This window comes from Ursus arctos, unplaced genomic scaffold, assembly GCF_023065955.2.
Source record: "Ursus arctos isolate Adak ecotype North America unplaced genomic scaffold, UrsArc2.0 scaffold_20, whole genome shotgun sequence".
Taxonomy (NCBI): Eukaryota; Metazoa; Chordata; class Mammalia; order Carnivora; family Ursidae; genus Ursus; species Ursus arctos.
This window is the reverse complement of record NW_026622875.1, coordinates 29,204,122-29,216,498: the sequence shown is the minus strand read 5'-3', so window position 1 is coordinate 29,216,498 and position 12,377 is coordinate 29,204,122. Positions and strand designations below refer to the sequence as shown.

Below are 12,377 nucleotides of genomic sequence, written 5' to 3'. Positions count from 1 at the left end.
AAAAAATGCACAAGAGGGGTTCAACAACAAATTAGATGAAGCAGAAGAACAGATCAGTGACCTAGAAGATGGGGGAATGAAACTCACCAAAACAAAATAGAAAGAAAAAATTGAAAAAGTGGTAATAGCTTAAACTTGATGAAACAACATCAAATGGAATGACATTTGTATTATAGGGGTCCCAGAAGGAAAAAAGACAGAAAGAGGAACAGAAAACTTATTTGAAGAAATAATAATTGAAAATTAGGGAAGGACACAGAGTTGCAGATGCACGAGTCCAAGACCAGATAGCTTCACTGGTGAATTCTATCAAACATTCAAATAAGATTTAGTATCTATCCTTCTCAAACTCTTCCAAAAAACTGAAGAGGAGGGAATACTTCCAAACCCTATTTATTTATTTACTTAGTTATTATTTCTTAAAAATTTAAGTTATCTGTACACCCAACATGGGGTTCAAACTCATGATCCTGAGATCAAGAGTCTCATGCTCCTCCAAGTGAGCCAGCCAGGTGCCCTCCAAACTCATTTTATAAAGCCAGCATTACACCAAAACCAAACAAGACACGAACATACACACAAAAACGAAAATTACAAGCCAATATCCCTGATGAACATAGATGCAAAAATCCTCAACAAAATATTAGTAAACTAAATTCAACAATACGTTAAAAAGGTCATACACTATGACTGGGATTTATTCCAGGGATGGGAGGATGGTTTAACACCTGCAAATAAATCAGTGTTATACACCACATTAAGAAAATGATCATTTGACTATCTAAGTGGATGCAGAAAACACAATTGACAAAATTCAACATCCATTTATAATAAAAACTCTCAACAAAGTTGTAATAGTGAATGCACCTCAACATAATAAAGGCCCATATATAACAAGCCCACAGCAAACATCATACTCAATGATAAAAAGCTGAAAACTTTTCCTTTAACAATTAGGAACAAGACAAGGATGCCCACTCTTGCCACTTTTATTCAACACAGTATTGGAAGTCCAGAGCTAGTAGGCAAGAAAAAGAAATTAAAAAGCATCTAAATTGGAAAGGAAGAAGTAAAACTGTCATTATTTGTGGACATGATTTTTTATATAGAAAATGCTACAAGATTTCACCAAAAAACTATTAGAATAAAAAAATTCAGTAAAGTTGAGGGATACAAAATCAACATACAACAATATTATGTTTTTATACTTTAACAATAAACTATCAGAAAGAGAAATTTAGAAAATTCCATTTACAATTGCATCAAAAATAGTAAAATACCTAGGAATAAATTTCACCAAGCAGGTAAAGGACCTGTACAATGAAAACTATAAGACACTGATGAAATAAATTGAAGAACACACAAACAAATGGAACGATATTCCATGCACATGGATTTGAAAAAGTAATATTGTTAAAATATCCATATTCTCCAAAGCAATCTATAGATTCAACGCAATTCCTATCAAAATTCAAATGGCATTTTTCACAGCAATACAACAAAGAATCCTAAAATTTATATGGAACCACACAAGATCCCAAAGAGCAAAAGCAATATTTAGAAAGAATAAAGCTGGAAGCATCACACTTCCTGATTTCAAATTACATAATAATTTGATATAATAATCAAAACAGCATTGGCACAAAAACAGACAAAGACAAATGGAACAGAATAAAGAGCCCAGGAAAAAAACCCCACGTATTTGGCTGATTAATTTATGACAAAGGAGGCAAGAATATACAATGAGGAAAAGACAGTCTCTTTAATAAATGGTATTGGGAAAACTGGACAGCCACATGCAAAAGAATGAAACCATACCACTATCTTACACTATATATAAATTAACTCAAACTGTATTAAAGACTTGAATACAAGACCAGAAACCATAAAATTCCTAGAAGAAAACACAAGCAGTAGGCTCCTTGACATTGCTCTTGGCAGTTTTTTTTTCTTTTTGTAACTGATTCCCAAGACAATGGCAACAAAAGCAAACATAAATGGGACTAAATCAAACTAAAAACCTTCTGCACGTAGTCCTAAGGGGAAAATACATAGCCATCCAAACCTCACTCAAAAGAATAGAAAAATCTAAAATGCAGTTTTTATATTCTCACCTCAAGAAACTGGAACAGGAACAGATGAATAGGCCTAATCCACGCACGAGAAAGCAGCTGATCAAGAGTAGAGCAGAGATCAATGAATTAGAAACCAGGAGCACAGTAGAGCAGATCAACAGAACTAAAAGCTGGTTCTTTGAAAGAATAAATAAGATCGATAAGCCAATAGCCAGACTTATTCAAAAGAATAAAGGACCCAAATTAACAAAATTATGAATGAAAAGGGAGAGGTCACAATCAACACCAATGAAATAGGAATGATCATTAGAAACTTCTATCAACAGCTTTATGCCAATAAATTAAATAATCTGGAAGAAATGGATGCCTTCCTAGAGACCTATAAACTACCAAGACTGAAACAGGAAGAAATTGATTTTTTAAACAGACTGATTAATTATGAAGAGATTGAAGCTGTGATCAAAAACCTCCTGAAAAACAAGACTCCAGGGCCTGATGGATTCCCCAGGGAATTCTACCAAACATTCAAAGAAGAAATAATACCTATTCTCCTGACGTTGTTTCAAAAAATAGAAACAGAAGGAAAACTACCAAACTCATTCTATGAGGCCAGTATTACCTTGATCCCCAAACCAGGCAAAGGACCCCATCAAAAAGGAGAATTATAGACCGATATCCCTGATGAATATGGACGCCAAAATTCTCAACAAGATCCTAGCTAATAGGATCCAACAGTACATTAAAAGGATTATCCATCATGACCAAGTGGGATTCATCCCTGGGATGCAAGGGTGGTTCAACATTTGCAAATCGATCAGCGTGATAGATCATATCAACAAGAAAAGAGTCAAGAACCATATGCTCCTCTCAATAGATGCAGAAAAAGCATTCGACAAAATACAGCATCCTTTCCTGATCAAAACACTTCAGAGTGTAGGGATAGAGGGCACATTCCTCAATTTCATAAAAACCATCTATGAAAAGCCTACAGCAAATATCATTCTCAATGGGGAAAAGTTGGAAGCCTTTCCCTTAAGATCAGGAACATGACAAGGATGTCCACTCTCGCCATTATTATTCAACATAGTACTAGAAGTCCTTGCAACAGCAATCAGACAACAAAAAGAGATAAAAGGTATCCAAATCGGCAAAGAAGAAGTCAAACTGTCTCTCTTTGCAGATGACATGATACTCTATATGGAAAACCCAAAAGACTCCACCCCCAAACTACTAGAAGTTATAGAGCAATTGAGTAATGTGGCGGGATACATAATCAATGCTCAGAAATCAGTTGCATTTCTATACACGAACAATGAGACTGAAGAAAGAGAAATTAGGGAACCCATTCCATTTAAAATAGCACCAAAAATCATACGTTATCTCGGAATTAACTTAACCAGAGACGTAAAGGATCTATATTCTAGAAACTATAAATCACTCTTGAAAGACATTGAAGAAGATACAAAAAGATGGAAAAATATTCCATGCTCATAGATCGGAAGAATTAACATAGTTAAAATGTCTAGGCTGCCCAGAGCAATCTACACTTTCAAGGTCATCCCAATCAAAATACCAATGATGTCTTTCAAAGATCTGGAACAAACAGCCCTTAAATTTGTGTGGAACTAGAAAAGGCCCCAAATAGCCAAGGAATTGTTGAAAAGGAAAAACAAAGCTGGGGGCATTACGTTGCCGGATTTCAAGTTGTACTACGAAGCTGTGATCACAAAGACAGCATGGTACTGGCACTAAAACAGACACATAGACCAATGGAACAGAATAGAGAACCCAGAAATGGACCCTCGGCTCTTTGGGCAACTAATCTTTGACGAAGCAGGAAAAAACTTCCAGTGGAAAAAAGACAGTCTCTTCAATAAATGGTGCTGGGAAAATTGGACAGCTACATGCAAAAGAATGAAACCTGACCACTCTCTCACACCATACACAAAGATAAACTCCAAATGGATGAAAGACCTCGATGTGAGACAGGAATCCATCAAAATCCTAGAGGAGAACATAGGCAGCAAGCTCTACGACATCGGCCAAAGCAACTTTTATCATGACACATCCTCAAACACAAGAGAAACAAAAGAAAAAATGAACGTGTGGTACTTCATCAAGATCAAAAGCTTCTGCACAGCCAAGGAAACAGTCAAAAAAACTAAAAGGCAGCCCACGGAAGGGGAGAAGGTATTTGCAAATGACACTACAGATAAAAGACTGGTATCCAGGGGCGCCTGGGTGGCACAGTGGTTAAGTCTGCCTTCGGCTCAGGGTGTGATCCCAGCGTTATGGGATCGAGCCCCACATCAGGCTCCTCCGCTATGAGCCTGCTTCTTCCTCTTCCACTTCCCCTGCTTGTGTACCCTCTCTCGCTGGCTGTCTCTCTCTCTGTCAAATAAATAAAATCTTTGAAGAAAAAAAGAAAAAAAGACTGGTATCCAAGATCTACAAAGAACTTCTCAAACTCAGTACATGAGAAACAAATAATCAAATCAAAAAATGGGCAGAAGATAATGAACAGACACTTTTCCAATGAAGACATGCAAATGGCTAACAGACACATGAAAAAATGTTCAAAATCATTAGCCATCAGGGAAATTCAAATCAAAACCACATTAAGATACCACCTTACACCAGTTAGAATGGCAAAAATGGATAAGGCAGGAAACAACCAATGTCAGAGAGGATGTGGAGAAAGGGGATCCCTCTTACATTGTTGGTGGGAATGCAAGTTGGTACAGTCACTCTGGAAAACAGTGTGGAGGTCCCTTCAAAAGTTAAAAATTGAGCTACCCTATGATCCAGCCATTGCACTGCTGGGTATTTACCCCAAAGATACAGACGTAGTGAAGAGAAGGGCCATATGCACCCCAATGTTCATAGCAGCATTGTCCACAATAGCCAAATCATGGAAGGAGCCGAGATGCCCTTCAACAGATGACTGGATTAAGAAGATGTGGTCCATATATACAATGGAATATTACTCAGCTATCAGAAAGAACGATTTCTCAACATTTGCTGCAACATGGACGGGACTGGAGGAGATAATGCTAAGTGAAATAAGTCAAGCAGAGAAAGACAATTATCATATGATTTCTCTCATCTATGGAACATAAGAACTAGGAAGATCAGTAGGAGAAGAAGGGGAAGAAGAAAGGGGGGGTAAACAGAAGGGGGAATGAACCATGAGAGACTATGGACTCTGGGAAACAAACTGAGGGCTTCAGAGGGGAGGCGGGTGGGGGAATGGGATAGGCTGGTGATGGGTATTAAGGAGGGCACATATTGCATGGTGCACTGGGTGTTATACGCAAGTAATGAATCATGGAACTTTACATCAAAAACTAGGGATGTACTGTATGGTGACTAACATAATATCAAAAAAAAAATATTAAGGGCCAAGTGTCTTGTCCAATGGCATGCAGGTAATAAGGAGAACTTAAGTGGTTTCCTCATTTCCACCATCCTCCTCCAATCCCAGACCTCCCTGTCTGTGTTCCAGGGAGGAGGGTTATAGTTTTGAATTGTTTGTATCCTTTATGAAGATTACACTGTGTACATTTACACAGAGCAAGGTCACATTAATCTAATACAATTCTTTCAAAACCTCAAAAGAAGTTTTTGGAATTCTGTCCTGAGCTTATACATATGTATTTAAAGATTTTATTTATTTATTTGACAGAGAGAGCACAAGCAGGGGGAGTGGGAGAGGGAGCAGCAGACTCTCCACTGAGCAGGAAGCCCAATGCAGGGCTTGATCCCAGGACCCTGGGATCGTGACCTGAGCGGAAGGCAGACGCTTAACTGACTGAGCCACCCAGGTGCCCCTCTGAGCTTATAATTAACCAAATTAAAAATTCATCATAAGAAAAGGAACTGGAAATGAACAAAAAGAGCAAGAACCCGGATAAGCTAAATATTTTTGTAGATGAAAAACTTCTCTGATGAAAACAGTGACATGCATGTAAATTCCCAAATCCTGTTTAAGTAGTAAATCAGATATCCTGAGGCTTAGACTTGGCCTTAAAGATAGGCAGCAACCTATGCCTGAAAATCTGCAGGACTCGCTCCTAAAAGTTTTGAATGGTGAAGACAGTTCCAAAGGTAGGGGAAGCGTGAGGTTGAGCTGGGCTTCTTCAGAGCCCTGAGGGGACCATGTACCTAGTTGACATGTGTCCCAAATCAGAAGTGCTAAGATCTACTTAGTTTATTATAAATATGGCTTACAGTACCTCTGTAGGGTGGAAAACTATGTTATCTAGTTTGTAATCTCCATGAATCAAATTTTCTTCATTGTCATTATCTGGCAAGTTTTTCATTAGCCAGTCAGATAGCTGGTTCATGGCAGGGATGTCCTGATGAGCTGCAGCTTGATATTGTTCTGTCCAGGTTGATACCTAAAGATACACAAATAAGAAAAATTATAAAACTGAAAGTAGAAGTAAGATCCAGCAATTCTAAAATGAAAACAAAATTCAATTATATCAAACTTGGTCTTATTCCTAAATGCTCAAGACAAATGTCTATAAGTGACATTCACATGAGCCTAAAACATTTTTTTTAAAGCCTAAAACATTCAAATCTCTCTTGCATCTAGTTCATTTTACTAACCTAGACTTTAGTCAGGAAAAAAATACTGGCATCGGAATCAAGAAATGTGGGTTCTCGTCTTTTTTCTGCAATTATTTTATGGAAGAAAAAAAGAATGTACACAAACACATACACACATATACACAAATAAATAGGCATAGGAGATTCCTGGAAGGATCACAAGAAACCAGTAATCACTGAAAAAGAAAATATGGGAGCTAGAAGAAGAATGCAGATTTTTTTCATTTTAATACTTTTTTTTTTTTTTAAGATTTTATTTATTTATTCGACAGAGATAGAGACAGCCAGCGAGAGATGGAACACAAGCAGGGGGAGTGGGAGAGGAAGAAGCAGGCTCATAGTGGAGGAGCCTGATGTGGGGCTCGATCCCATAACGCCGGGATCATGCCCTGAGCCGAAGGCAGACGCTTAACCGCTGTGCCACCCAGGCGCCCCCCCACCTTTTTTCTTTTTAAAAGATTTTAAATACTTTTTCTTATTACCCACAGAATCTTCTAAATATATTTCAGGTATAAGGAATGCAAAGACTTTTTATTATTCTTAGAATCAAATGCAAACAAATCAAACTATTCTCAAAGTCCTCCATCAATTGAGACCATATTATTTATCACCTTATACTTCTCTCCACATTCCCCAAGGTACCTCTGTTCAACTTAGTGCAGTGAAGACCTTCATCTTGGGAATCATACAGACCTAGGTATAAATTATGTCTAAGCCACTTATTCATGTATTATTTGATATCCATTAGCCTCAGATTCCTCATCTACAAAATGGGAGTAATAATACTTATGTCTTAGGGTTGCTACAAAGATTTAAGAAGAGTAGGTCAGCAACTCACCTACCATGGCATACAGTGAGTATTCTCTAAATCTTGGTTCCTTTCTCTCTTCAGTCAGCCCCTCAAAAAGATATACATACAAAAAGAAATAGTCCCATACATATCTGGTCTAGCTGTCCCTTTGGTTTCAAGTGTTCACCAACTCTTCCCTATCACTCTAGATTTTCTCTTTCCTTATATACACAATGCAAGACATATCTCTCCCACAAAGCTTTCTCCACCTAAGCAAAGGCACATTGACATCCACTCTCTGAATGGCACAGCTCTCATCATAAGTAACGAAACATTTACTACTAGATTATATACTCCTTTATTCTATTTTCGAGTTTTATGTAAATGAGATTCATGTACAGGTCTCTCAAAAAATGACCAAAAGTTCCTTTAGGGGAAGAACTTACTTCTATTTTCTTGATATTTAACATAGTACTCAGCAAGTATTGAATACATAGATTTGCTTAATAGATATGTTAACTTAAAAAGGGAAACTGTATAGAAAATACATTGATAAATTAAATGAAGAGGCTGAAAAGCATTAAATTTGCATTCATGTACATGTTGTTAGTTACAGAAGCTTAGGCTGAAAAAACCCGATCTAAAAATATAAAATTATTTTATGCTAACAACAAGTCAATATAAAGGCTGATATTAAAAGTTCTATCCAAGGTTCAGGAATGTATAAAATAGGCTTTTATTCTGACTAATAATATACATTGTTTCCAAGAACTTGAGAAAAGGAGCTCTTTATGTGGATGTATTACCTGTCTTTTGCAGTAGCCAGCACCTCTACCGTATCCCTCCAGCTGCAATGACTGTACATTCAAGGAATGTAAGCGAGCCAAGGTTTCTATCATGGCCACATATATGGCTGAGCGTTCTGCTGGGCTAACTCCAGGAACTGTGAAATCACGAAAGATTCGACCCTATGGAAACAATTACAACAAATAATTTAAAACAAAATAAATTTTTTCATACCAATTATTTGCTGTGTCATAATTCCCCATTGCCTACAAAAAAAAAATCAGGATAACAGTTTGCAACCAAAAACAATTTTTTGTAGAATATGCTAGAAAAACATTCCCTTGGGAAACATGTTCAATAGAGTATATGCGCCAAAGGAAAAATACAAGGGCATTCCAAGTTGAACTTAAAGGACAAAAACTACTCTCAAGTTACATTTTGCAAAAAAAAAAAATTTTTTTTAAACACTCTGAATTTATTGTTCTTAATGGATCGACTTTCTATTTGGAGTCGTTTTCTTCCCCACTACCATCTGGAGGGTTTGGTTATTGCCATTACATATAGCTCTTTATTGCCACCTAGAGGAAAATTTAAGAATGAGTTAACAGCCCCAGTTACTAAATTTGTTCCTAGTCTATTTCATCCCTCCCATATTGCCTGTGCTCATATTAAAACAAAAGTTTAAGCCCTTGCAACTAATTACCTAAATGTTAATTAATAAACTATAATTTAACATCTAATTTCATATTTTTAATTTCATAATTAAAAATAAAAATAACAATAAAGTAAGATTAAGTGTTAATTTACCTGCACATGGTCCATCACGTAAAATTCTGTTCCAATGACAGAAGGATCACTGCAGTACAATAAAGGCTTGGGAACGGGGAATCCAACTGAAAACAAAGCTTTCTGGACTTTAAATTCTCTATCAATCTAAATAGGATGATGGATTATTAAAAATCAGAAACACAAAAATTTTTAAGTTTTTAAAAAAATTTAATTATTTTTTAGTAATCTCTATACCCAACGTGGGGCTCAGACTCATGACCACAAGATCAACAGTTGCATGCTCTTCCAACTGAGCCAGGCAGGCTCCCCAGAAGTACAGACACATAATAACTATTTTGAGCTTACATTAAGGCTAGAAATAAATTTTGAAACAGTATCAACAAATGACCTAGAGGACAATAGTTTCCTTAAAAGTAGTCTTAGTGTAATTATTACAATTATAAATTAGGCCAGCACTAAAAATACCGTGATAATTAGGCTAAAGGATAGGCACATGCATGGGGCTTACTCTTGGCTCTATTAATATGAAGGCAACAGTTTCTGACCACAATATTTCAGATTATCATAAAAACATCTCTTTGTTCTCAGCCGTTCCCTGCTTGCTCATTGGCTTACTCTTGCTCATTCTTTCTCTCTCATAACTCCCAAGGGGGCTCAGGCAAGTCTCTATTCTAATGCTCTGAGCACAGTCAGCTACAGGGTGCTGGGGGAAGGCAGTGAGTGCTGGTAGAAGGGAAAAACCACTAGGTCCTTCTGGAGATCAAAAGAGGTTCTTGTTTCTAAAGCAGGGGGAGGGGAATCCTTCCTGGTACCCAAGGCTACCATGGAGCTCAGGATAACCATGGGGAAGGGAGGCAATGAGATGCAAGCTAATACTGAAGCAGGAACCCAAATAAGATGGAAGGGCCTCCTCAACCAGGACAGATATATGGGCCTATCACTCAGGACCTGAGGACACAGCTTATAGCAGAGCTGTGATGCTGACTCATCTGTTCCAAACTCCCTGGTGATGGATCACTCCCCCCCCCCAGCTTTTTTTAAATTTATTTATTTTAGATGGGGCCGGGGGAGAAGCAGAGGGAAAGGGAGATTCTTAAGCAGACTCCTTGCTGAGCTCAGAGCACAGAACCCGACAGGGGATTCATCCCCGGGCTTGATCTCAGGACCTGAGCCGAAACCAAGAGCCTGAGGCTTAACTGACTGCACACCACCCAGGCGCCCCGGTGACAGATCACTTCTAAGGAGAAACCATGCAGTTTGACAGCAGGGACAAAGCAGCAGTTAATAAAGATTAACTAGAGCAGGGACATGACTAAACCCATGACCAAGGTGAGAGAAGCCAGTGGAACCAAAGGTTATGAAAGGAGTGTTTGTAATCACTCTGGTGCTGGGGGTGGGGTGGGTGGTGTAAGGACAAAAGGGTTAGGGAGTCATGAAGTGGATGGCAGTGTGAGAACATTGTTTTTTTCAGTGCAGGCATAGAAAAAATGAAGGGAGTTGAAACCAACTAAGCCACATTGTTGGGCTGAAAGCATTATGTTATTTTCTGATGTCTTCTGGTAGAATGTTATCAAGAAGAGAGACAAAGAAAGCTGTTTATTGGGGCATAAATTTCTGGGCATAAGTGGGGATTCTGCTTCAGCCTTACCAAGTTGAGACCTAATAGAAGTTACCCAACCTTAATCTTAAGCATTCAAGTTACTTCAAGTTTCTTGGATACGGAACCAAGAAAGTCAGAGTATGCGTTTTTCCATTACTGTAATCTTAAGCCTGTCCTTCAAAGGCCCTAACCCAGTCAGCTGGGCCTGGGAAATACCTATTATACATGGTTACAATAATACCCTAAATATGCACAGTGCTTTTAATGTTCTCTAGGACTTTGATTTCTGTTCTCTCCTGTTTTCATCTCTAAAATTCTACAGATAATAGCTATTTTCTGAAAACAGACTAGATTTTTAACATATCTTTTTAAATTCTCACTCAGCCTAATATTTAGAGAATACTATAAAATGATTATTCAAACATTTCCTTTTATTAGCAAAAGATCAGTGGATTGTCAGAGCAAATATATTAAGATACTTCAGTGAGTAGATATTGTTATAATTTTTAAAACATAATTAAAATATGTAACCAAAGTACAAACATCTATAAATGAGCAGCACTGAAAATATTCACTAGATGACTGCATATCTAGCCAATTGTAAGGAAGGAATCAGATCCACAAGAAGACTAATTGCTCAAGATTAATGACCTAAAAATAACAAGGGATACAATTCAAGTGAAATTTTTATCTGAGAAATAAAATACATTATTATTTAATAATAAGATGACTTTAAAAAGCCATTTAAATTTTTTTCTGTATATAAAAAACATTTATTTGTCAACAAAGAATTATTGCTTTTGTACACCATACCTTATGTGCTTTAGGAAGAAGTGAACCGGGTGGTTTTTTTCTGAGTACATATGCTCGAAAGCCCTTCCGGAGATGAAAGGTTGGATTGGACTGTCCTGATCTAGATAAGAATAGAGAAAAGGTCAATTACAAAGATATTTTCCTCCTTCCCCAAATCGTACTGAAATGTCAAAAGAAACACAAAATAAAAATATTATCAATTTCAGCGCTGGGAAACCAAGAGGGGTGCTACCAGCAGCTCAAAACATTAGTTTCTGGATGATATAAAGCAGATGATGCCACAGCGGCAGATCGACAATCTATAACCCACATAGGTAGAAGAGAGGGCCTCACTCCCGGCCTGCAAATCATGAGTTTTATCAGAAGTATCCCCAGAACAATGCCTAGATCTAAGTAAATAAAGGCTGGGAGAAGAGATTGTACTAGTCACAAAACCAATTAAAGGATGGTGGAATAGCTGGGTTCGTGTCCCCTCATCTGCTGTTGGAGATATAACCCCCAGATGCTTCACCAAGGCTAGTACACAAGTGCAGCTCTCCACAGGGGGAGCTGTGGTAAGCAAGGTCCCAGGGCGGACACCCGGGCCAGGGAAGTACAACAGTGCCCCAAGGAACTCACAGATACCAGGGCACTGGCTCTCCCTGACAGGTGAGCAGAAATTCTCACATGAACTAAAAATAGACTCCAGATATCAAAACTATTCAGTTTGCACCTCCATTTACAATATAGCCAGTTTAGAATTACCCAGCCTTTGAAGACTCCAACAGCATGAAAGAGAGGTCTTAACTAAATAATGAAGAGAATCAATACCTGATACGTGCTGCAACATGGATGGACTTTGAAAACCTGGTGCTAAGTGAAAAAGCCCAGTCACAAAAGGCCACATATTATATGATTCCACTTCTATGAA

General features: G+C 37.7%; 1 protein-coding gene across 4 annotated transcripts in view; it reads right to left on the bottom strand.

Moving 5' to 3' along the window:
• ACAD11 (acyl-CoA dehydrogenase family member 11) overlaps nt 1–12,377 on the bottom strand; it is a 96,367-nt gene that overhangs the window by 79,430 nt on the left and 4,560 nt on the right. For 2 of the 4 annotated variants that reach the window (XM_044383413.3, XM_057315903.1), the window contains exons 2-6: nt 11,468–11,567; nt 9,073–9,198; nt 8,286–8,447; nt 7,532–7,588; nt 6,311–6,475 (exon numbers count right to left, since the gene is read on the bottom strand). In XM_044383413.3, the coding sequence (XP_044239348.1) occupies nt 6,311–6,475; nt 7,532–7,588; nt 8,286–8,447; nt 9,073–9,198; nt 11,468–11,567 (610 nt within the window). The remainder of the gene's footprint in view (nt 1–6,310; nt 6,476–7,531; nt 7,589–8,285; nt 8,448–9,072; nt 9,199–11,467; nt 11,568–12,377) is intronic. The other 2 variants (XM_026497028.4, XM_057315905.1) reach the window with 1 other exon arrangement.